Source organism: Taudactylus pleione, unplaced genomic scaffold, assembly GCF_031769625.1.
Source record: "Taudactylus pleione unplaced genomic scaffold, aTauple2 ptg000910l, whole genome shotgun sequence".
NCBI lineage: Eukaryota > Metazoa > Chordata > Amphibia > Anura > Myobatrachidae > Taudactylus > Taudactylus pleione.
The window spans coordinates 576,218-603,215 of record NW_028285311.1 but is presented as its reverse complement, the minus strand read 5'-3'; the positions used below and the strand labels follow the sequence as shown (position 1 = coordinate 603,215).

Below are 26,998 nucleotides of genomic sequence, written 5' to 3'. Positions count from 1 at the left end.
GCCCTCTCTAGCTCCGGCGCCCTGCCTGCCGCCGGAGCTAGAGGGAACACTATAAAAGCACAGGCGCACTGTTCAGGCGGAAACAGTTGCCTAAACTGTTTAAAAAGAGTAGACCTGCGTCCACTCTCTGTGTTGGAGCTGGAAAAAATAAATCTATGGGGACAGTATTTTGGAGCCTGCATTAGGGGACAGTATCTGTGGAGCTGCTGTATAAAAACTACATTCTGTGTAGCCTGCAATAGGGGCCAGTATCTGAGGGCTGTATCAAAAATATTGTTTTTTGGTGCCAGCACTAAATACCGTGACGCTGATTTCACTAGAGGGACCAGATCCTACAGACTTTGATTATGATAAAGCTGCAGACAACTGGGCCTCTACGAAGAAGAGGAGGAGAATTAATATATAAATTGTTATTTCAAGTTTAAATCATTATAAGGTCAGGATTTAAAACATTTTATTATAGCGAAGGACCCCACCCGGCTACTTCTTGATGCCACCCAGCTGGACAAAAATTCTGGGGAGAACACTGTTACATATACAATGGGACGTATCCAATGGGAAGGTCAATAAACAGATGTTTGCAAGAAAACCATTATTACACCAGTTTTATTCTAATAGAGAACACAGCACAAATCTAACAGCAAGGACCCAAGCAATGACCAGGCGTGATCCACAGTAGAATTAGTGATGGAAACAACGACCTAGTGTGGAAACCAATTTAAGCTACAGAGAAAAAAAAAAAAAAATCCAAATTGAATCCAGATTTTACCATCTGTCCACCGGCCGCTGTTATCATGGATGTTATCTCCAAGAACTGGACTCATTACAGCCACAACATGGAGGAAGAGCTGAACATCTAAGATCTAACAAAGGGAAGAAACTTCGGCCGTGAGAGAAATACAAGGATGGAAAAATATTATCATGAAGACATCCAGGAAGGCTGGGAAAGCGGTACTATGGCCAACAACAATGTGCAATAGGGAAACAGCGAGAGAGACCTCTATGATGTTAGCGGCTATGAGGAACCCTACCAATAAATATACACCGGCACAAGGTGGCAGCAGAGGCCATCAGAGCAGGGACAATGTATAATAGGGAAGAAGCGAGACAGACCCCTATGATGTAAGTGGCTATGAGGAACCCTACCAATAACTATACACAGACACAAGGTGGCAGCAGAGGCCATCAGAGCAGTAACAATGTATAATAGGGAAGAAGCGAGACAGACCTCTATGATGTAAGCGGCTATGAGAAACTTTACCAATAACTCTACCAAGGCACAAGGTGGCAGCAGAGGCCATCAGAGCAGGAACAATGTATAATAGGGAAGCAGCGAGAGAGACCTCTATGATGTAAGCAGCTATGAGAAACCCTAGCAATAACTATACACGGACATAAGGTGGCAGCAGAGGCAATCAGAGTAGGGACAATCTCCACGATGTAAGAGGCTATGAGGAACCCTACCAATAACTATACACAGACACAAGGTGGCAGCAGAGGCTAGTAAAGCAGGGACAATATATAAAAGGGAAGAAGGGAAAGAAGGTAAAAGGGGTGGGTAAAACAGTAAAAAATAAAATGCATTGGTCATAAAGGAGGAGGGGGGTTGTAAAAGGAAAACAGGGACGGAGGGGGGGTCTATTGTCAACGGGAGATGGTAAGTAATTTTTCAATGGGGGCCTATGGACAAGGAAGAGTCACCGATTGGGCATATTTTTTTTATTAAATAAAATATTATAATATAAAATAATAATATCACATATGTCCCGGGGGCTTGTTATTCCCCCTCATATATCACTGTACAGTCCCCTCTCCCCTATATAATAATACCACATATCAGTGTATGCTGGGAGCTGTGTTATTCCCCCTCATATATCACTGTACAGTCCCCTCTCCCCCTATATAATAATACCACATATCAGTGTGTGCTGGGGGCTGTGTTATTTTCCCCTCATATATCACTGTACAGTCCCGTCCCCTATATAATAATAATATCACATATCAGTGTGTGCTGGGTGCTGTGTTATTCCCCCTCATATATCACTGTACAGTCCCATCTCCCCTATATAATAATACCACATATCAGTGTGTGCTGGGAGCTGTGTTATTCCCCCTCATACATCACTGTACGGTCCCCACCCCCTACATCAGTGTTGGCTAACCTTGACACTCCAGCTGTTATGGAAATACATAACCCAGCATGCACTGCTACAGTTTTGCTATTAGGTCATGCTAAAACTGTGGCAGGGCATGCTGGGATATATAGTTCCACAACAGCTGGAGTGTCAAGGTTAGCCAACACTTCCCTACATAATAATAATACCACCTATCAGTGTGTGCTGGGAGCTGTGTTATTCCCCCTCATATCACTGTACGGTCCCCTCTCCCCTATATAATAATAATACCACATATCAGTGTGTGCTGGGAGCTGTGTTATTTCCCCTCATATATCACTGTACGGTCCCCTCTCCCCCTATATAATAATACCACATATCAGCGTGTGCTGGGGGCTGTGTTATTTTCCCCTCATATATCACTGTACAGTCCCGTCCCCTATATAATAACACATATCAGTGTGTGCTGGGAGATGTGTTATTCCCCCTCATATATCACTGTACAGTCCCCTCTCCCTTATATAATAATACCACATATCAGCGTGTGCTGGGGGCTGTGTTATTTTCCCCTCATATATCACTGTACAGTCCCGTCCCCTATATAATAACACATATCAGTGTGTGCTGGGAGCTGTTATTACCCCTCATATATCACTGTACAGTCCCCTCTCCCTTATATAATAATACCACATATCATTGTATGCTGGGAGCTGTGTTATTCCCCCTCATATATCACTGTACAGTCCCCTCTCCCCTATATAATAATAATACCACATATCAGTGTGTACTGGGAGCTGTGTTATTCCCCCTCATATATCACTGTACGGTCCCCTCCCCCCTATATAATAATAATACCACATATCAGTGTGTGCTGGGAGCTGTGTTATTCCCCTCATATATCACTGTATAGTCCCATCCCCCCTATATAATAATACCACATATCAGTGTGTATTGGGAGCTGTGTTATTCCCCCTCATATATCACTGTACAGTCCCCTCTCCCCTATATAATAATAATAGCACATATCAGTATGTGCTGTGAGCTGTGTTATTCCCCTCATATATTACTCTACAGTCTCCTCTCCTCCCCTCCCCTATATAATAATAATAATATAATATATACAGGACAGGTTACCTGGGTCCGGCTGTCAGGAATATCTATGACAAAATGGCAGCTAAAGCCCCTGTGGCCCCGCCCCCTGTGCTCTGTGACTGGGAGACTATAAGAATATGGCCGCCGGTCACCGTACATGAGGACACCATTACACTATACAGCTGTTACTCTAGTGATGAAGCTGATTGCTAGTTACAGGACGTCTCTCCTACTTTGTGGCGCCTGATTGGCTACTCGCTGCTGCCAATCACCGCACTGATGGGATTGAGAGGAGGGCGGTGACTATGATATGAGGGGCGGGGCAGGTAGTACCCATAGCTACACGGGAGATAGAGAGGGGCGTGGTTATGTATGGGGGGCGTTTTTTCTATTACAGGAAGAGGCAAAGAGCGGCTGGGAGCAGGTAATTGTATTTATTATTATTATTATACAGGGGGAGCAGACTGTGGTGTCCTGTTGTTATTATTATTATACAGGGGGAGCAGTCTGTGGTGTCCTGTTATTATTATACAGGTGGAGCAGCCTGTGGTGTCCTGTTGTTATTATTATACAGGGGGAGCAGACTGTGGTGTCCTGTTGTTATTATTATACAGGGGGAGCAGCCTGTGGTGTCCTGTTGTTATTATTATACAGGGGGAGCAGACTGTGGTGTCCTGTTATTATTATACAGATGGAGCAGTCTGTGGTGTCCTGTTATTATTATACAGGTGGAGCAGCCTGTGGTGTCCTGTTATTATTATACAGGAGGAGCAGCCTGTGGTGTCCTGTTATTATTATACAGGAGGAGCAGCCTGTGGTGTCCGGTTATTATATAGCAGCAGATGCAGAGTAATAATAACACTAATGAGCTGTCAAGAGAAAGGAATAACACATAATAGGTATAAGGTATAACATGTATGTATGGGAAGTAGTCTGTATCCCGACAGTCAGAATCCTGATGCGCCCTATAATGTCTGCAGGATCTGGACGGGTCAAAATGCCGACAACTTCAAATGGTGAATTTTAGGGTTAGGATGCGAGAGTGGAGGGTTAGGGTACCAAAGGGGGGGTTATGGTAAGGCTGCTGAAATGAGGTAGGCCGTGGAGGGGGTGTGTGGTTAGGGTTAGGCTGCGGGAGGGGAGGGAACTGGTGCCAAAGGAGATGGTTAAGCTAAGGCTGCGGGTGGAGGGGGGGTGGTTAGGGTTAGGCTGCGGGAGTATGGGTTAGGTTTAGCCTTAGAATACTTACTGAAAATTGCCCTCATTATCACTGTCAGGATTCCGATGCCGGCATTTGTGCTATATAAAGTACTTTGGGCCTTATTTATAAATGAGTTTTATAATTCACAACGAGGGATAAAACTCGTTTCCTATGATAATGTTGCTCCAACCAACCAGCTCCTTACTGTTATCTGTTTGTAAGATGACAGTTGGGAGCTGATTGGCCGGAGCACTATTTATCATACGCAGCGAGTTCTCTCACTTGTTGTGAATGATAAAACTCATCCTATATTAGAAAAATAGGTTCAGGAACTCCTGGGAGGGGGGGAGGCATAGATGGGCGGAGCTGTGAATAATGTGGGTGGAGCTACAGCGGGGTGGGGCATCTATTGGTGCATAAACAATTTTTCTTTTTTAAACATGAGAGTCTGGGCTGTGGCGGTGTTATTATAACTCTCACTGTCTCCTCCCATATGTCCCTGATGACATAATCTCCTATTCTGACTTATCCTTTCCTCTGCCCTTATTACCCCTTCTCCGTGTCCCTTTTCTCTTCTTTCACCATTTGCCCCACCCTGTCCCCACTCCTAATAACCTCAACCTCTTTCCTCCACTTTTCCTAACTAAGGTCCTTGTTCGCTGCTTTTGTCCCCTGTCTCCCCCATACTGTGCCCTCTTCCTGACGCCATCTGCACTAACATCTCCTCTAGGTGATCTCTCCTTGTCAGCTCGATAGTGCTCTCTCCCTGACGACTGCTCTTTGTTACCCCAATTGCCCCTGATTACCTCTTGTTCTTGAAGAGGAGGTGGCACTGAGACAAGGAGGGGGGACAGATCATGGGTGCTGGGGCCCGGAAAGGAGTCAGCACAAAGAATAGGAGGAGGGGAAAGAGGTGGGACAGAGCAAAGAAAGCCAGCCCCAGCCGATGTCCCAGATGGGTGGCACCACTGGCCCACACACTATGTGCAGCTGTAGACATGGACATGGCTGACTGCTGGGAGGAAGCAGAGACTGCTGTCTGGCTGCAGCTGCTCGCATTGTGACAGAGCGGCCAGGGAGCATCCTCTGCCTTCCTCAGTCAGTCATTGGCAGGCATAAAGCGGCTGCGGATGGCCCTGAATCAGTAAAATTGTGCTGGCCAAGGGGGGCCGTTGGCAGGACCATAAGCAGCCAGCCGGGTTCTGCATGATGGCCGCCGACCCAGTCAGTAGCACAGCAGTCAGAGACAAGATGTCCTGCTGGCGAGCAAAAGGTAGGAGATCCCCAGCGCATGGTGCACTGCTAGCATACTTTAAAAAAAACTTATTATGCGGTTCTGGACCGCCGCTCCAGATGACGCAATTTTTTTTACATGAACTTCCGAAACGACGTTCCGGCACAAATACATAGCCCTGGCCACGATTTTCCTAAAGTAGACTTCTAATTTACATTTTATTGATGTCTCTCATTAAACAGGACTACACAGTAGTCAGAAGAGATGACTGCTGGAATGGGACATTATACAGTAACCCCAGGGGATGTGTCCGGGTGATGACTGGAGAGGTGACTGCCGGGCATGGGACATTATACAGTAACACCAGGGGATGTGTCCGGGTGATGACTGGAGAGGTGACTGCCGGGCATGGGACATTATACAGTAACACCAGGGGATGTGTCCGGGTGGTGACTGGAGAGGTGACTGCTGGGAATGGGACATTATACAGTAACACCAGGGGATGTGTCCGGGTGATGACTGGAGAGGTGGATGCTGGGAATGGGACATTATACAGTAACACCAGGGGATGTGTCCGGGTGATGACTGGAGAGGTGAATGCTGGGAATGGGACATTATACAGTAACACCAGGGGATGTGTCCGGGTGATGACTGGAGAGGTGACTGCTGGGCATGGGACATTATACAGTAACACCAGGGGATGTGTCCGGGTGATGACTGGAGAGGTGACTGCTGGGCATGGGACATTATACAGTAACACCAGGGGATGTGTCCGGGTGATGACTGGAGAGGTGACTGCTGGGAATGGGACATTATACAGTAACACCAGGGGATGTGTCCGGGTGATGACTGGAGAGGTGACTGCTGGGAATGGGACATTATACAGTAACACCAGGGGATGTGTCCGGGTGATGACCGGAGAGGTGACTGCTGGGAATGGGACATTATACAGTAACACCAGGGGATGTGTCCGGGTGATGACCGGAGAGGTGACTGCTGGGAATGGGACATTATACAGTAACACCAGGGGATGTGTCTGGGTGATGACCGGAGAGGTGACTGCTGGGAATGGGACATTATACAGTAACACCAGGGGATGTGTCTGGGTGATGACTGTATCATTGTGTGTGTCAAGTTCCTATAAGGTGTCATGATGTCACTGTCTATGTCTACATGCAGGAGGGGGAGTATATAGAGGAACACAAGGGTTTGTACAAGGACGTGATGATGGAGAATCACTGGCCCCTCACATCACTGGGTAAGCGGAGAATGTAATTTATTGTACAGGGGAGAGCAGGTGTGGAGGCCCCAATATACACACATCATGTGATAATCAAATATATACAATGTACTCAGTCACTGTGTGTCTCCTACAGATGATCCCAGTTTCAGAAATACCCCAGAGAGATGTCCTCTATATTCACAGGATTATACAGAGGAGAATCACAGGATCCCACAGGAGCATCAGGTAATATAGGCTCTTCCCAATGACCACAAAAACCAAAGTGACTTTTCATTAATTGACCTGTATTTATTAATTATTCTTCATCTAATCGATTTTTTAACATGCTGATATTATACTATTTATTCTAAAATAAAGTACTCAGACATTATTAAGGTGTTATTTTATTGTTTTCTGTGAAATTTAGAATGAGGATCTGACTGATATTAAGGCAGAAGATCTAGAGAGAAAAGAAAAGACGTATATGACAGAAATGAAGGTAGACGATGTAGACGGAGAAGAAGAAACGCATGTGACTTATATTAAAGCTATAGAGGAAGAAGAAAATATGTATGTGACTGATATGAAGGCAGAAGATATAGAGGGAGAAGAAGAGACGTATGGGACTTATATGAAGGCAGAATATATAGAGGGAGAAGAAGAGACTTATGTGACTGATATGAAGGCAGAAAATATAGAGGGAGAAGAAGAGACGTATGGGACTGTTATGCAGGCAGACGATATAGAGGGAGAAGAAGAGACGTATGTGACTGATATGAAGGCAGAAGATATAGATGGAGAAGAAGAGATGTATGTGACTGATATGAAGGCAGAAGATATAGAGGGAGAAGAAGAGATGTATGTGACTGATTTTAAGACAGAAGCTACAGAGGGGGAGGAAGAAATGTATGTGACTGATGATAATAAAGCAGAACATACAGAGGGAGAAGAGATGTATGCAAGAGGTGATCAGCAGTGCAAGGAGGAGGAAATCCCTACAGATATCAACACAGGTAATCAGCACTTATATTTTTGCTGAAAAATTTCACATATTGGCTTTGCTCAGCCACTACAGCAATCTCTTCAACACCATCCTCTTCCAGTACCAACTAAAGAGGGAAAAGTATCTGGACAGTGAGGAGTCAGGAGCCATCAGCCTCTATTATACTCCTGCTCTCCCCCTCATATTGTGTCACTGTGTGTTACCAGCCCAGAGATCTCACCAGTCTCCTCCCCACACTCTCTGGTGTATCTCATACATCAGGAGCCATCAGCCCCTATTATACTCCTGCTCTCCCCCTCACATCATGTCACTGTGTGTTACCAGCCCAGAGATCTGACCAGTCTCCTCCCCACACTCTGTGGTGTATATCATACATCAGGAACCATCAGCCCCTATTATACTCCTTCTCTCCCCCTCACATCATGTCACTGTGTGTTACCAGCCCAGAGATCTGACCAGTCTCCTGCCCACACTCTCTGGTGTATCTCATACATCAGGAGCCATCATCCCCTATTATACTCCTGCTCTCCCCCTCACATCATGTCACTGTGTGTTACCAGCCCAGAGATCTGACCAGTCTCCTCCCCGCACACTCTGGTGTATCTCATACATCAGGAGCCATCAGCCCCTATTATACTCCTGCTCTCCTTATCACATCATGTCACTGTGTTACCAGCCCAGAGATCTCACCAGTCTCCTCCCCACATTTTCTGGTGTATCTCATACATCAGGAGCCATCAGCCCCTATTATACTCCTGCTCTCCCCCCCACATCATGTCACTGTGTGTTACCAGCCCAGAGATCTGACCAGTCTCCTCCCCACACTCTCTGGTGTATCTCATACATAGGAGCCATCAGCCTATATTATACTCCTGCTCTCCCCTCACATCATGTCACTGTGTGTTACCAGCCCAGAGATCTGACCAGTCTCATTCCCACACTCTCTGGTGTATCTCATACATCAGTTGAAGGGATATCAGCATGATCCTACCTGTGTTCAGGGCCGTAAAGGGCTGTGCTGAATCCCTGTGGGGGGCATTGGGTAATCACTGGAGGTGTGGCCATGACCCCTTAGGATTTAAACAGGAAAAAAAATATTTTTACAGTGGTGCACTGTGAGCCCCTCTGCTCTCCGAAAAGCTTGGTGGAGACGCGATCAGTGTGACCACCCCCCCCCCCCTTCCCCACAGGCAAGAGGCTGCTGCTGCTCAGCGTGTGCTGGGCTGGTGTGAGGTAAGAGGGAGGGATGGGGACGGCGCCGGGCCCCTCCAGCAAGCCTGGGTCTGGGTGACTAGTACCCGGTCCTACCCCTCTGCCCCCATACCTGTGTTCTACCACATGTGAGATTATCCTCTTGAATAATGATACCTTACTAGTTCATTCTTTATATGTGTATACTAATACTGCAATACTAAAGCAGAATGAAGTTTACCACACATCTAAAGATTATCTGTCCAACCAGCCAACTAGTTGATTGGTTGGAATGAAAATCTGGTAACATATGGGAGTAACTGATGATCATCAATTTGCTCCTAAGTGCCAGAAAACAGATGAAAATGACGTCAGACAAGTTTGTTAAATGATTGATCTAAACAATTTGTTCAAACAACAGTTTTTGTCCATTTTCCAGCGTTTGTGAGCAAATTGCTGATTGTCATTTGCTTTCATACCTTGCCAGATTTTCATTCCAACCAATCAACTAGTTGGCTGGTTGGACAGATAATCATTAGATGTGTGGCCAGTTTAAGAGGCGTGACTTTATATTGCATTCTTGTGTAGCAGAGTTAGTGCACATTTTGTGATGTTTTTACAAAATGTGCACCAACCCTCCACTGTATTAGAGGGCTGCCAGAATTGTGCCCCCGCTTATATACCGTGACCATCATCTAATATTAGAGACTAGTGTAAAACATCAGCAATAAGGTCAATATGGGCGCAAGCGGATATCCTATGACTCCACCTTAATAGAGGTGTCGTCTTCTAGAGATGGAGGTCTTTGGACTCCAGATATACGTTTTATTACAAAGTATTTACACTGGTATCTAATTTTAGATGATGGTCACAGTGTACAAGAACTTAGGCTTGTTATTATTGTATATAACCCTGGGAAGGAAGTCATACAGACCACACTGGTGGTCAGGATGAAACGCGTTGTGAAGACTGATGGAGGCTTGTGTCAGTGTCTATTATCTTCAGTCTTTTTAGAAAGATTTTTCAGATAAGTGATTCATAGGGCTCGATTCAATTGATCGCAAAGTAAATAGTGCCAGGAGGGAGCTCCCGGTGCTATTCAATTCTGCGCGGTTAGGTCGGGGAATGCCCATTCTCCCGCCCCTTGTGCCTTAAATAGGGTGTTTAGTAGCGAGAACGGGCATTCTCCGACTAAACTTCCCGGCAAAATGCTGTTTTCCCTGCACTAAGGGCAGAAAACAGCATCGTGCCTAGACTTTTGTCGGATTTCTGCTTGCATCCCAGGAGGGATGAGAGAAGAAATCCTTATCCGGGCTTTGCAGCGCGCTGAATTGAATAGCTTCGGGAACTAATTTCCGGTGCTATTCAATTCACGTTGAATTGAATCGAGCTCATATATTTTAATCATAGTACGTGTGGATTTATCTTGTTTTTCCAGTTATATTGGGTGCACTAGAATGGATATTTTCACCATTTTTGTGAGATCATGTGACATGTTTATTTTTGGGACGGTACCACGTGGTTATGACACATTTTTCTCTGGATGTATTGGTGATTTTATCTGGACAATATTGCACAAATATATAGAGACACACACACATATAGTAATGTATGTGAGGCTTTGTCTTTTTGGGACATCGCAAGACAACTGCAGATGGAGTAAGAAGGCGCTTATTAATTATCTTGGAAGAGTAAAGCTTGATTCTCTATAGCCCGGAGGATGTTGTATTATACAATGAAACGCGTAAGGAATAGTGCACATGCTGGAGGGTCCTCTTATTCTGGATGAGGACATGGGTTTCCTGAATCCAGAAAGATCTTTTTCTGTTATTTTGTTATAGCAGACCACAAGACCATACAAACAGGGTTAACAAAATAAAACCCATGTCATTGGGATATTTCCCGCCAGGAGAGACAGAAGAAAGGATCCTTTTTGCGGGCACACTGTTTTAATGATTGCAGAAAAAAATATAAAAGGGCTAATACATATAAATTATAGGCAATATTATCTCCATAAAAAGATAAAAAAAATGTCCGATTTAAAATAAGTATTAAATGTAGTATATTATGTAAGGGGTATCAATACTTGCCACAACCTGAGAAATGGCGAAAATATTTAACGAATATATATGAAAATGGGTAAATACCTATAAAAGTCAATGGTTATAGAATAATAAAGAGGCTGGTAGAGAATTTTTAGATGCTTAGAATATATGGAAAGTTTTGGGCCTGACCTGCACACCCTAGCTCTTTCTAATGGGATATGCTACCTAGTTGAGACTTATTACAACACAGAAAAAAGAGAAACCAGATGCACCCTAACCCATGCTGTTGTGGTTTGGGGGTGCCCCACGCCCCAGACATGAACCCCCATAGTGTTAGGGACTTACCCGATGAGGTTTACGTTGACGACAGTGGGTAAGCTCATATATTTGGCCAAATTTATGCCAAAAACCTCGCATATTATGTATAATTATTAATGGTTGCATGGTGCATCTGGTTTCTCTTTTTTATTTTTTTTTTTTTAATATATGGAAAATACCAGAATATATTAAGATTAGAGCAGCATGTGAAAGTTTGACAGATAGATACAAATGAAAGATCTAATTTACTCCCAGACTTAGTATAAAACACAATTGAACAGCTGGATCTGCTCAAGGCTTGGCAAAAAAAATATTTAAACACATGAAGTATCTGCAGCCCATAAATTTTTAAGTTTGTAGCTGATAATTGACGATGTGTATTATGTAATCTCAGCCGTGATGATAGGAGAGCTGCTGTCCTGAAGTAGGAGATGAAAGGTGTAGTTCCAATACCTATGTCCTGCTTCTGCTGTCCTACCATGTGCAAGCAGTGAACGGGAGGAGGAGAGAGCTGGTCATAGGATTGAAATCACAGGAGGAGGAAAGAAGTCACTTCTGGTGCAGGGCGAGTGTAGCTGTGATCACCGATATCCAGGAGCATGGAGGGAGAGACAAAGGGCCTGATTCAGCTGCGGAAGTAGTTGCTATTGCAGCTGCTAACATGGTAGCAGCTGCGATAGTATTATTATGTTAATGCAGTAGGAGGCGTCCATTTCTCCTGCATGCATTACTGATCCAAGCTGCGTCCAAGGACATAGCATTGGATCATCTGTGATCAGATTCGCTGGCCTTGCTGACCATTGGGTCAGGCAAACCGCTCAGCGGAGATGCACAAAAGAGACCTGGCCTCTCCAATCCTCCCCCAACCGTGGTGACACTCCTTAGTATCGGGAAAACAGAGACCGTCGCTGCCCCATAAATGCCAGCAGACTGTTAATCATTGACAGTCTACTGCCAAACTCTGTCCAACAGACATGTACTGCACATTCGCAGCATGGGTCTGGCGCATGCGTATATTCTCGACCCTTGGGAATCTGCGATCAGGCTCAAAGTACCTGATCGGGTTGTGCTATATATGCTGCAACCCATGTGCCCCATGGTGCCGGTTGGAGGTCCCACCGCTCACTGTTGGGATCACCCCATGTGTAGGGGCTGGCTGGAGGTCCCACTGCTCACTGCTGGGATCACCCCATGTGTAGCGACATGCGTTTCGCTTAAAAAAAATTTTTTCATTTACCATCATTAAAAGTTATTTCTTCCATATGGCTCCACAGGGCGACAATGGGGTGTAGGTGGTACTTGAAGGACCGGACACCAACAGCAAAGTTTTTTTCTATAACAGGATGCTCCGGTCCTTCCCCCTATGCCCCGCCCAAAGCCTGAAGGCAACTCAGTTTCGACGGTGTCCGGCAGAAGCTGGATCACCGCTATGCAGTGGGGTTGCTATAAGCAGCCCAAGCTTTATTTTTATGATTTTATTTTATTTTACTTTACTGTAAGAGAGCAAGCAGCATTAGACAGTCTTCTGGACATCTGTGCTGCTCCATCACCCCTCTGCGGCACCGCAACTTGGTGGGGCATAAGGGGGGACCTGGCTAGTGTGGCTCCTTAGTCCCTAGACTGCAGCTGGGATGCAAGGGGAAAGGTAATACTGACAGTCTCACCTCCGGTCTCTGGAGACAGACTGGAGGCGCCGATACGGACACAGGTCCGTCCGGTACTCCAATAGACCTCCAGCATCCATTTTCTACTGAAAGCCAGCCACAGGTCTCTGGGAACGCTGGATCCAGTCTCTGCCAGCCACTGTGGTCTGCGTAGTTGATTTTAGTGCCCACTGCAGTTACATTTATGCTCCTAGCAGTGAGATGTATTTTCTGCATTGTATGTAACTTATGCTAGCTCTGTTGTCTGGCTTTCTACTGTCAGCTTATACCTTTCCCTTTTTCTTTCACAACAACCATGGAATACGCTGTGCTTCACATTGTGCATATATCTGTGTTGCTCACTGCACTGTGCCATATTGTGTGCTATACTATCCTTGCAGCTATGTCTAGCAAAGGCAAGAGTAATAAGCAGGCTACAGCTCCTACCCTGGCTTCCTGTAAGTCCTGTTTGGTAGGTTTATCCCCAGAGGATTCACTTGAAGATGGTCTTTGTGCATCTTGTTATACGGAACCCCCCCTGGGCTTCCTTTTCACAGGTGTTGGCAAAGATTGCGGATCGCCTAGCGGTCCCTGTGGTTGCTCCCCCTAGGGGATTGCCTCATCAGGTACTCCCTGCAACTCCCTGGGTAGACTTTCTACCTCAGTGCAGAGTTTGGCGGCTTTTCAACACATGCAAAAGGAGAGGCGCTTAGCCAGTAAAGCTACAAAGCATGCTGTCCTATCTTCCCAGTCCACCCAGCTATCAGATTCTGAGTTACCATCTGGGTAGGCAGCAGATGCAGACCTCTCTCACTCTGACTCCCCCTCGGGGGAGGAGGGGCCTACGTATAAATTGAATAACCTGCATTAGTGAGAGCTATAAAATCAATTATTTAAATAGAAGATCCAGAGCCCACTCCTAAGGCAAAATATTTAAGCGACAGAAGGTGGTTATGCTGGAGTCTCCTCACTCTGATCAGCTTTCTCATCTAATGAGTGAAGCATGGAATACGCCAAATAAAAAGTTTCAGCTGCCTAAACGCTTGATTTCTTTTTACTCTATTCCAGCTACTGAATGCGCTAAATGGAAAGTTCCCCTAGCTGTAGTTCCTACGTGAAACACTTGGTTATGAACGTTACCTTACCTATCCATACAGCAACCTCCTTGAAGGAGACGACAGAAGGATTGAAGCTTGCTTGACGTCTGTATACTCTCTTACAGGAGTTATTACTCGTTCTGCCATATCTATGTCCTGGGTTGCAAAAGCCATTGAGAGCTGGGCTGAGGCCCTAGAAGACACATTTTCTACTGATGCTTCTCGGTAACAGCTGTCACACATCTCGCACATTAGGGATGCATCCTCTTATTTAGGAGAAGCGGCTTTGAATACTGGTCTCCTAGCTTTTAAGGCATCTGCCACTTTGGTGGTAGCCCGCCGTATCATTTGGCTTTGGTCATGCAAGACAGACTTGGACTCTGAAAATGCTTTGGAGTCTTTGCCCTACCCTAGGGAGATCCTGTTTGGCCCAGAATTGGACAAGATTGTGACTACCAAGGCTGTTCCCATACTTAGATGATCTCTTGCTATCAGCAAGCTCTCCAGAGGTCCTTTACCGCCAACCTCAGGTAACCATTGCCTTTCCACAAATGCACGGCTGGCTGATCAACTGGGAAAAGTCTTCCCTGACCCCTTCTCAAAGTATGGTACATCTGGCAGCCTTCTTAGCTTCTCAGGGTCAGAGAATCTTCCTGACAGCAGACAAAATCTCCGGTCTGCAGCACCGAGTGCGCAGGTTACTCCACAGTCACGAAGTGTCAATTTACTCAACAATGCAGACCTTGGGATCCATGGTATCCACCTTCGACATGGTGGAGTTCGCGCAGTTCCACTCCAGGCACCTACAACACCTGATCCTATTCAGGTGGAATGGACTGCCTCATCTGATCAGATCCCAGACCATGGTTCTCTCCGGAGGTTCGCCTGTCCCTCTCCTGGTGGTTACAGATGTCCCACTTGAACAGGGGCCATCCATTCCGGATCCCAGATTGCGTGCTCCTCACCATGGATGCAAGTCTCCGCGGGAGGGGGGCAGTGACAGACCAGCTGTCTTTCCAGGGACATTGGACTCCCACAGAGAGGGTCCTCCCAATCAACATCCTGGAACTCTGTGCCATCTACAGAGCCTTCACTTTGGCTCAAGACATTCTCCGGGACAGGCCAGTACAAGTATAGTGCAACAACGCCACAATGGCGACCTACCTCAATCACCAGGGAGGCACTCGTAGTCGGTCGGCAATGACAGTAGTGACATGCATCCTCACATGGGCCAAACGTCACCTCCCGGCTATTTCTCTGGTCTTCATACTGGGGATCCTAAATTGGTAAGCAGATTTTTTCAGCTGTCACGACATGACACGAAATGGGGCCTACCAGAGGTGGGCCTCATGACACAATTACAAAACTCCGGTGTACGGGTCCAGGCCAAGAGACCCCGAAGCAGCTTTTGTAGACACCTTGTCAGTCATCTACCTGGCGTACCTCTTCCCTCCAGTCTCCCTCCTTCCTCGGGTCCTTCGAAAAATCAAGAAGGATGGGGGAACGGTTCTGCTGGTATCTCCCGCTTGGCCCAGATCTCACTGGTACTCTGACCTTTGGAGTCTCTCCATAGACGCTCCATTGCCACTTCCTCTACACCTGGATCTGTTGTCTCTGGGTCCCTGTCTGCATCCAGACCTGGCTCATCTGTCTTTGACGGCGTATCTCTTGAGTCATCTCTCATGAGGTCTAAAGGGTTTTCTAGATTTGTGGTTCAGGCCATGCTCTGAGCATGTAAGACTGCTTCCACCGGGTGTGGCATACATACTTCCAGTGGTATGCTACCAGAAGCTATGACCCTGAGGTTTTTCGGGCTTCTAGCTTCCTTCAAGGTGGACTAGATCTTGGACTCCGCCTGGCCTCTCTGAAAGTGCATGTCTCTGCTTTGTCCATCTGGTTACTGCACAGAATTGCTCCACTGCCGGATGTTCACATCTTCCTTCAGGGTGTCCTCCATATTTATCCTCCCTTTAACCCTCCAGTGGCTCCGTGGGATTTATCAGTGGTTCTCGCACTTCAGGGGTCTCCATTTGAATCCCTGGAATCAGTAGACATCAAATGGCTCACTGTGAATACTCTTTTGGCTATCACATCTGCCCGCAATATCAGATTTGGGGGCACTTAGGTATCGGATTTGGGGGCACCTGCCTGTCGTTCCCCATTTCTGATCTTTTATCAGGAGAGGGCCATCCTTTGAACTGATCCTGGTTTTCTTCCCAAGGTGGCCGTGGCACTGAAGGGGTTAAACCCCTGTGCTGCGGCGCCATTTTTAAATGTTACAATAGGTGCTAGGCACTCTGTATTTAAATGTATTAATGGCGCTAAGTGCCGGGTATGTATTAAAATGTATTTATATAGTCTTCCACTGCCTGGACCTCCTTTGACAGCCACGGCAGTGTTAACCCCTCGGTGCACGGCATCGGGGGGGGGGGGGCAGGTTGTAAGGAGCCATTGAGTGTTCCATGCTCCAGGGCAGCAGGAAGCCGCTGCAGCCGGGACTAGTGTCCCAGACTGCAGGGCTAAGCACCACATGCAGGGGGGACCAGGCTAGCCGGCTCCCTCCATGGAGCTGGTTAACCACTGGTGCACGGTACCAGGGGGCACTGTGTGCTGATGCTGGGGGCCGGAGGCCTACTCCCGGCGCCCTAGCTCCACAGCACAGCGTGGATGGCAGTTAACCCTCATTGTGCCGCACAAAGGGGAGGACTGCGGCAGCTGTGTGCTGGGGGTCAGGAGCACTAGCTTCCGATACCCCAGTACGGAGAAGCCAGCTCCCAGCGTGGCAGAGGGGGGCACTGTGCCAGCTACTGGAGACCGGTGCGCTCTCCCAGGAGTCAGCAGTGCCACCAGCCCCGGGAGCTCCACAGGCTGCGACTAAGCAGTGGCGGTGGTAGCGCTGGGGGACCAGGCAAGCAAGCTTCTGGTAACCCCCGGTGCTGGGAGAGCCCCAGCCCTGAGCTCAGTCTGCAAGTGTGCCGGGTTAGGAAAGCCCAGCGCTTAGCCCAGAGTATACAAAAATACATGGGTTTTAATCAAAATGTCTTTAAAGTGTGTGTGCAGCACTGAGCTGAGCTCACAGAACCCAAGCTGCAGGGCTGCAGTGAGTAGAGCCTGATGGGGGGCACAGGCACAGCGTGCATGTGTGTACAATGTAAACACTTATTTTAATAGTATATATTTAATGTATGATTTTAAATGTATTATTTAAGGAAAATTGCACTTACCTTTGATTTCCCTGGATGGCCAGGGATTCCAGAGTTCTCAGTGGGCTGCTGGATCCTCCAGCCCCTTCCAGAGCAATAAACGTTCCACCTATACAGCCTCATGCCTGGAAGTGGTATGAGGATGTGCGTAGGAAGCTGGGTAATGCAGCCAGATAATTGTTCTCAGCGAGCTCCAAAAGAGCTTCCCCTCCATGGCCAGGAAACCATGCCTAGGGACCCTGCTTGTCCACCTCTGGAGCTCAGATTCAGGCAGGGGTGGCAGGCTTGGTCCCTTAGCAGATTCCTGTAAGTCGGTTTTGGAGGGAAACCTCCCCCGGCCCTAGACGAGCCAACTCCTGGGTGGTGACTAAAACACCAGGTAGGCTCCCCCTTGTCCATAGGGGACAATGTTAAATGTGCATGTGGCCAGCACATGCACAGGACATGCACTTAAGGTGATTGGTTGGAAACCACAGGCCGGACTTAACCCCTGTGGTAATGTGTATTGGAGTGGCATAAAAGAAGACTGCGTACCTGGTAAAAATGTCCAACCTTGTATATCTTTGTAATATCAAGACTTCTGTATCATTTATGTATACTGTACCCCCGTAAAGCTAAAGGGAAGATCTTTTTCAAGTCTGTGAGCAATAAACATATTTGCCGTACAACTGCATCTGAATCTTGCGACCAACAGAATTGCAAAAAGCGCTATTCTGTTCTTCAGCTGTTCTGGATTGAGCCAAGCGTCTCCAAAGCTCAAGCCCTTTGCCAGCTACCGTGCAGAGCCTGGTCCTTTGTGAGGGATGAGGAGGAATCAGCCGACACCAATCAGGGGGTGTGGCCGCAACTAGCTAACGCATACACAGCAGAAGTGGTTCCAGGTGCCGGAGATAGGAGGCTGAGTGTACATAAGGAAAAGCTGTTCCAAACGACGATGGTGGGAGTTCGGAGGTGGCAGCTATATACCCGCCCACTGCGCAGTGGTTGGAGTCAGTGACAAGTGGTCACTGATGGTAAGTGGGGATCCCTGATACCTTAAGGTCCAGTAATCTGTGTTTGGGAGTGGAGGCTGCGGCCATCCGGTCGCAGGACCCATTCCAGATGAAAAACAGATTGTCTATATACTATACCTATTCACAATTTTATCTATGTAGATGATGCAATGATACCAGCATCTATGCTTTTTATTGTATTTCATGGGGCTTATATGAGCTAGAAGTTCTTATAGTCTTGAATAATTTTTTTTTCATATATATTTTCTATCTTTGTATTTTCTTATTACATTGATATTATTCATTTGCAAACAAAATTGGTGCTTCCTGATTTCTCACTGCCCTACCATATGTATGATACTCGGTAATGCCGGCACACCCACGCTTGCCTCCAGTACTGCGCCCCGTGCCCTCCAATTACCTTTCCCAGTCAGGAGAGGAATAAATATATAGCATCTACGGCAGCACTCAGGACGACTTGTAAAATAGATATACTGTATATATAGTGTGATAGAAGCACTGGTAAAGTGCTAAATGGCAAATATATTTCTCCAAGGTTTCTGACTTATGTATTTTAAACCCTCAGGAAATGTCTGTTTATGCTTGATGAGAGTTTTGGGTTTTTCTGACCTTCAACTTGAGAACAGGCTAATTAGTGCCTGCAGCTGTGAAAGGCTCATATAAGCTGTGTCAGGGTTTGGCTCTTGTACTACTTTTAAATACTGTGCCTATGCTTGTGGTGAGGGAAGTAGACCCTACCACTTTGGGAGAGGGATTCTGTTTAGTGCTAGGATTTATTTTTATATTTTCCATTTTATACTGCACAATAAAAACTAGCTAAGGCTAGCTTGCAGGAAAACCCTGTACTTGTGTGCTGTTTCATAACTGCTGTGTGTTTGGAGGTTGCAACTACCCCAGGAGTGGGACCTCCTACCCCAATCTAGTTACAATAGGTAGAGCTATATAACTAGACAGATAAAGTTAGATATATATATATTTATATATACAGATTCGGAGGTATAGGCGGCACTCATCCAGACTTGTAATAAGTATAGAATACGTCCTTTATTTCCAATGTTTTGGAAGGAGTACATCCATCTTGAAGACGGAGTTACTTCCTCCGAAATGTTGGAAATAAAGGACATACTTTATACTTATTACAAGTCTGGATGAGTGCCGCCGATACCTCTGAATCTGTATATTGAGTGGGCAGACACTCTAGGAGGGCACCACAGCAAGATTGAAACCACACAGAGGGCTGGCCTCGCAGAGTTCGTATATTTATCTTTATTAGCACAGTTTTTTCTTTTGTTTTCACTTTTTGTAGGACTATCACTACTCCTCATTGGAACTAGCCGCTACTTTTTTCCCTATACACTAATATATAATTTTCTATTCAATTTATATATAGGATATATTACATCCTTACTGTATTAGTATTTTGTACATGTTTTTTATTACCACCAAGGAATTTTTTCTGCCTTTTCTTTTGTGTCAAAAGAAATGACAGCCTCAGTGAGGGATAGATCTATCACCCTTTGCCTAGAACTTGGGAACCGAGTGAAAGTTCCCCATTGGGCATTATCTAGGGCTGGCCGGCTCCTGGGATATTAAAAAGAACCTAGAGTCCTAGGGGTCTGCTCCATTTAATAAGGTTTGTTTCTTCTATATTATGAGTGTGATCGGTAGAAGCCCAAAGTATTCCGCATGATGTTGTACTAAGCACAAACCTATGGGAATAGGGGTGAGAATAATATTAATTAATGATGCCTTTGCTGTGGGATACTTGGATAACTATTTATTTCTACCAGGTGGAGAGAATACAAGGAAGACCTCGGAGGGACATCTCGTTTTGTCTCCAGATTTTAAATTAGAAGATAACCCCACACACGGATCTCCGGAAGAGAATTACATAACCCTAAATATTCATCCACCACTTCTTAGTGCAGATATACCATCTGATCCCTCTATTCTTGAGGAATGTACTTCTGGTAACTCACATATTGTTGCACATAGTACATATCATAGCAATGATACAGTCGCTTCTGATTGTGGAAAATGTTTTACGCCCAAATCAGCTCTTGTTAAACATCTGATAAGTTATACAGGTGAGAAACTATTTCCGTGTTCTGAGTGTGGGAAATGTTTTACACGGAAATCACATCTTGTTAGACATGAGAGAAGTCACACAGGTGAGAAACCATTTCCATGCTCTGAGTGTGGGAAATGTTTTACACAGAAAACAAAGCTAGTTACACATCAGAGAAGTCACACAGGTGAGAATCTTTTAACATGTCCTGAGTGTGAGAAATGTTTTACAGATAAATCATATCTTGTTATACATGAGAGAAGTCACACAGGTGAGAAACCATTTCCATGTTCTGAATGTGGGAAATGTTTTACAACAAAATCACATCTTGTTGTACATGAGAGAAGTCACACAGGTGAGAAACGATTTCCATGTTCTGAGTGTGGGAAATGTTTTACAAGGAAATCAAATCTTATTTCACATCAGAGAAGTCACACAGGTGAGAAACTATTTCTATGTTCTGAGTGTGGGAATTGTTTTACAAAGAAATCAAATCTTGTTAAACATCAGAGAAGTCACACAGGTGAGAAACCATTTTCATGTTCTGAATGTGGGAAATGTTTGACAAGGAAATCAAATCTTATTTCACATCAGAGAAGTCACACAGGTGAGAAACCATTTCCATGTTCTGAGTGTGGGAAATGGTTTACAAAGAAATCACATCTAATTACACATCAGAGAAGTCACACAGGTGCAAAACCATTTTCATGTTCTGAGTGTGGGAAATGTTTTACACGGAAATCAGATCTTGTTAGACATCATAGAAGTCACACAGGTGAAAAACCATTTCCATGTTCTGAGTGTGGGAAATGTTTTACAGATAAATCAGCTCTTGTCACACATGTGAGAAGTCACATAAGTGAGAAACAATTTCCATGTTCTGAGTGTGGGAAATGTTTTACACAGAAATCAAATCTTGTTATACATGTGAGAAGTCACACAGGTGAGAGGCCATTTCCATGTTCTGAGTGTGGGAAATGTTTTACACAGAAATCAAGTCTTGTTGCACATCAGAGAAGTCACACAGGTGAGAAACCATTTCCATGTTCTGAGTGTGGAAAATGTTTTACACAGAAATCAAGTCTTGTTACACATCAGAGAAGTCACACAGGTGAGAAACCATTTCCATGTTCTGAATAGGGATGGACATCGGAAGCTTGCTGTCGAATAATTGCCAGGGTTCTGACATCAAATCATGTGATACGATAGCTACTAATTATCGCATCATAACCATGCACTGCAATGGGCACCGATGCTGAGCTGCAGACTCCACCGCTTAATTCATACACCCATCGCGTGTTCATGGGAGGCAGCAACAGATAGCTGGCAACCACTTCAAACCCCTCTCTTTGATAGAGTACTTCAATCGAATCAGGAACATTGATGGTTGGTAACCATCGGTTTCTGATATCCATCCCTAGTTTAGGAAGCATTTTTTATACAGAAACCAACACTTGTTACACATCGGAGGACTTATAGTGGTGAGAAACCAGTTACATGCTCGAGTGTGGGAATTGTTACCCTAGTAGCTAGTGTGGTTATAGGGCCTGGTTCAGCAAGCAACGCAAGCTTGCTCACGCACCCAGCCACTGCAGAAATATGGTAATGAACCCATACAAAATGTAACCGCAGTACAATAACCAGATGCCCATAACTACATATAGCTGCCCACTTCACTTTACTAACATCCATAATACCTCAAAAGTGGTATGTGTGTAAAGGTCCCACTCCTAAACAATGGGGTGCAGCAGATAACTGAGTGGAGAAACACCGACCGCTTAAATCAGGGATGAGGAACCTCACGCCCAGTGGCTGTATAAGGCCCTCTGAGTCATTTGGTCTGGCCCTCAGAGCTTTTTACTGCTAGCCTAATCTGGCTAGCATGGTGCCTAGAATGGCGCCCTGCAGCCAGAATCTATGCAGCAGTGCTGCCTGGAGTGTCCTTAGGATGCTTCAGATGGTCACACTGCTGCCCTTACACTCCCCGTAGCTACCTCAGGATGCTCTGGGCATTGCTGTAATCACCAGCAATTCTGACCCCGTCCCTGTGTGACATCACACAAACGGCGTGGCCTGCACCAGGCTCACAAATAATGTTATATATATCAAAATAGCCCTCGGCAGAAAAGTTTCCCCACCCCTGGCTTAAATAGCTAGGCAACAATACAACAGTGAGTGATCTGCAGTCCTACTTGTTAGGATAATAACAAATACAATATTATCAACAATGTTAGTCCAACAATAAAAATAGAGAAAACATTTGTGTCAGTCCGACATCAGAAATAGAGCAAGTGATTGTTCATCGTCCGTATGTGTGAGATGTAGTGATCTGGATAATTATTATCCTGTTCATATATCACTTCAATTGCTTACCTTCAACAATGTGGTACCACAAAAAAATGGGAAAGAGTTCCACATAGTGTAAAATCCAATTAATTTTAATAAAGTGAAACAATAGTACAATACAAATAAAATGAAAAGAAACCACCAAATGGGGTTCCCCCGTACCAGATTGGGCCTTTGGGAAAGGCACACTTTGAGATAAAAGATGGTGAGCCCGGGTACTCTCCTCTCCTCCCTATAGTGGTTGAATCCCCTCTAGTAATACATTTTGACCGGTATGGTCTTTATCAAGGTGTGAGGTGGTGGTTCCCTAGCAAACCTTTATATAGTTGTGCGGGTCTCCAAATTTCTTGATTTGAGGAGCTAACTCCTTATTCTAATCAAGTATTCACCAATTTGGCATGAAAGGAATAAGTGCTAAAGCTCCCGTTCTCCATTCCTATAAATGGAGGAGAAACTAATAGTGGCTGTGATTCTCGATTGAATCCTTACCGCTGAGTGCATTCCAACAGTTGGAACACATCAACCACGTGGTGGCGCACTGGAAATACATAATCTGAAGTGCATCATCGGCATCGAGCGTGTTGTGAACACGTGGATCGTTCTGCTCGTAATGTCTACAAGCCTGGAATGTATCATGCATGTGTGTGGCGTCACGGCCATCAAGTCACTTGGGCAGTATGGGCGGAAGACCTTCCATCGATTTAGACAGGATATGTGATGTACTTAAGAGACTACACTTTTCTATAAGAAGTGGGATAGATAATAAAAACCTCCCACGTTGAAATGACATATCACCATGGCTTAGCAGTTTAAAAACACTAAATAACATCAATTTAAAAATAAATATTTAAACGATATATAAAAGGAGAAAACATTTTGCTTAGTGAATTCCATATCTACTATAAAGAACAATCATCTAGAATTACATAAGATTACATAAATACTAATAAATATGAGTAAAAAATATTTTTAAAAAAACATAAGCCAATAAGATAAACAATTCATGAATTTATAAAAACCATTTAAGCTCAAAATCGCTGTTTAACCCTAAAGGTTCCAGGGTCCTTAGCTCATATATGGTTTCATTCCGTTTTGGCTAAAATGATATCTGATTTTTTTATTCTCCAGTTTTCCTCAACTTTTTTAATACCTATTAAATGTTTGATACCTGACGTAGAACATACATGTTTTAATTTAAAATGTTTAGATAGTGTGTGATTTTCGTACCCTCTTAATATTCCTCAGATGTTCCCTCCAAGAATCTTTTAAATTCCTTTTTGTTTTTCCAATATATTAGAGATTACAAGTGCATTCTATAATGTGTATATACAATTAGTGCTTTCACAGGTAATGAAATCCCGTATTTTAAAAACTTGTCCTGTGGTTGTTGATGAATAGGTCTCCATCTTACTTTTTTGATGTCGATGGGTTGCACACTCCACATCGATGGAATCCAGTGGATTTTATTCTATTGCTCCTTTTTTCTGGGATTGCGTTATTCACAATTTTATTTTTTATATTTTGCGCTTTTCTATGTGAAAGCGGGTACGAGGGGAATAATATTTTTTAAAAGGGGTCACTAGTTAAAATATGCCAATGTCTTTTAAAAATCTGTTCTACTGAACGATACTGATTGTTGAAAGGGGACACGAAAGGGAGTCTTGGATGATTATTCTGCGATTGTGGTTTTCTGTATTCCAGCAAATTTCTCTGGGGAATTTTCTTCATCTTTTCAATATTTTCTTCAATTGATTTTGTATCATATCCTTTCACAATGAACTTTTTGAGTTCTTCTGCTTGGAATACATTTTCGTAGGTACAATTTCTTCATATTCTCTGAATCTGGCCCTTTGGGACATTTTTTAGCCACCATGGGTGATGATTACTGGTGGTGTATATGTAGGCGTTACTGTCAGTTTGTTAACTGTAATTTTTGGTGTTTAATTTATCTCCTTTTATAAATTAAATAAATCTAAAAAATGTATCTCATTTATTCTTGTTAAAAACTAAATTAATATTAAGAGAGTTTTTGTTTAAAATGTCACAAAATAAAAGAAGGTTGTTCTCTGTCCCGTTCCAGATAAAGAATATATAAACGATATATCTAACCCATAAAACTATATTGTGAAAAAAATCTATATTTTCCCATATTGTTGACTCCTCCCACCATCCCATAAATAAATTGGCATAAGATGGTGCAAAATGTATGCTCATAGCAGTCCCCCTAAGTTGTAAATAGAACTGTCCATCAAACCAGAAATAGTTGTTTTGTAAAATGAATAAAACGTCTTTTTTAATCAAATTTATCTTTTTATCATTAAAAAGAGGATTCTTTCTCAATGCATATCTACACCCTTAACTTCTGCCTCATGGTCAACAATGGTGTATAATGGTTATAACACATTTTTCCTTTCTAACACATTTTAACCCTTCACTGTTTATTAAATATGTACTTCACTTTTTATTTTCATTCTTTATATGCAGCCTAGGCTGCTCTTAACTATCTCTTTCACACTGCACTTTTCTTACTATCGCGGTGCCCTGGGGTGGCTTGGCTGGGCCAGTTTGGGGGTGTCCTGCGCTCTGGATTTGAATCCTAGTATGTTAGGGACCCGGTGGGTAGGCCCATAACCTTGGCCAAGATTATGCCAAAAATCTCTTTTCATTGCAAAAATGTATTTATTTATATACAATCAGTTAATTTGGAGTTGAGCACCTGTACTTCTTTTTTTGTGCATATATCAATGGTCTCCACAGGTAGTATCTCTAATTATATATATATATAAATATATATATATATATGTTCAAGGTGTGCAGTCTGAAGCCCATTTCCATATAAACATCCATAACTATGACAATACCGATCACAATACCGACAAGTAAACAATCTCCCTTTACTGTCACAATACTGACAAAAGCCAAACAAGAAGTCACATCAGTCAGAGGAGTCTCACTAAGTCCCGTAATTGTCTATATCCGCCATGTAACAGACGGCAATGTAGATGGCTAACCCCAGGCTAATGCGCGAGTTCTACCTTCATACACCATCTAAAAATAGCCAGCCATCCCGTTTACAACGGCCATACCTGTCCCTTATTAGAGGGCAAGTTAGATAGATAATATACCGAGAAACCAAATAGAGAATGCTAACAAAATCCCATTTTCATACCTAACTATATCCTTTTTTATTTGTTTTTTTTTTTTAATCAGTTTATAAACACGCTTCCTGTAATCACATACTGTATATACAGGATACGTATCCTAATCCTACAAGGGGGATGTCTAAACATCATCCCCCCCTTCCCCTAGCCTAATCTTAAACCTCATGGGGGGCCTAAAACTAACCCTCCCCCCATAGCTAACAGCTACTATAGTTTTTCCTTCGTTCTGGAAGCCATCCGTCGGGGTTCTGGCATCTAGATCTAGACAGACCTTTGAATACAGACGTCTGTCTTTAATCCTGCCTCTAGCTTTAGAAGCAAATATGTAGTAGGCCTGCTTTTCTGCTGTGGGCATTTTTAATATATATATATATATATACACACACACACAGATAAGGGTGCACTCCATTAACCATTGATAGCGTGTCTCAGTGCCTTCCTTAAATATCCCTGGCGGAGTCCAATATTGCAATTGTGGAAGCCAACACAGCCAAAAAAATTTAACAGCAGTTAAATGAAATGTTTTGAAATCCGGAACCACTTCAGCTCCTCCATGTGTCACTCCAGCCCCCTTCCTTGCCATTCCAACCCTTCAGCTCACAGGCTGCACCCCCACTGGCTCTCAGGCAATAGTACCCCCTGTATTTGTGGCCCTTATGCAGTGCCTCCTGTATTTGTGGCCCTTATGCAGTGCCTCCTATATTTGTGGCCCTTATGCAGTACCTCCTGTATTTGTGGCCCTTATGCAGTGCCTCCTGTATTTGTGGCCCTTATGCGGTGCTTCCTGTAGATTTGACCCTTTTTCAGTGCCACTTATGCATTGTCCCCTGTTGTTATTTTTTACATATAGTAGTGCCCCGTATGCCACGCCCCCAGCCTACTTAGTATTACTTACCTGACCACTTTGTCTTCTCCAGCCTCCGTAGGCGGCTACTGCCTTGCGCCACTGTCTTGATCTAACTTTATCCATCGGGTGTGCAGGGTAGGCTCTGCACCGCATGGGTAACAATGATTTCACCCTTGCAGTGCACTACTGGGAATGCTGCT

General features: G+C 44.4%; 2 protein-coding genes across 4 annotated transcripts in view; one reads left to right on the top strand and one right to left on the bottom strand.

Annotated features, from left to right (window-relative positions):
- LOC148473815 (uncharacterized) overlaps positions 1 to 830 on the bottom strand; it is a 155,462-nt gene extending 154,632 nt beyond the window's left edge. The window contains exon 1 of the mRNA XM_088459442.1: positions 770 to 830. Coding sequence (XP_088315568.1) covers positions 770 to 796 — 27 coding nt within the window. The 5' untranslated portion in view covers positions 797 to 830. The remainder of the gene's footprint in view (positions 1 to 769) is intronic.
- LOC148473814 (uncharacterized) overlaps positions 1 to 21,964 on the top strand; it is a 336,188-nt gene extending 314,224 nt beyond the window's left edge. Inside the window, exons 1-4 of one of the 3 annotated variants that reach the window (XM_088459413.1) lie at positions 7,291 to 7,876; positions 10,647 to 10,666; positions 20,187 to 20,631; positions 20,716 to 21,964. In XM_088459413.1, coding sequence (XP_088315539.1) covers positions 7,348 to 7,876; positions 10,647 to 10,666; positions 20,187 to 20,631; positions 20,716 to 21,584 — 1,863 coding nt within the window. In that variant the 5' untranslated portion in view covers positions 7,291 to 7,347 and the 3' untranslated portion in view covers positions 21,585 to 21,964. Of the gene's footprint in view, positions 1 to 7,290; positions 7,877 to 10,646; positions 10,667 to 20,186; positions 20,632 to 20,715 lie in introns of those variants that run through there. The other 2 variants (XM_088459411.1, XM_088459414.1) reach the window with 2 other exon arrangements.
- The last annotated feature ends 5,034 nt before the right edge of the window (positions 21,965 to 26,998 follow it).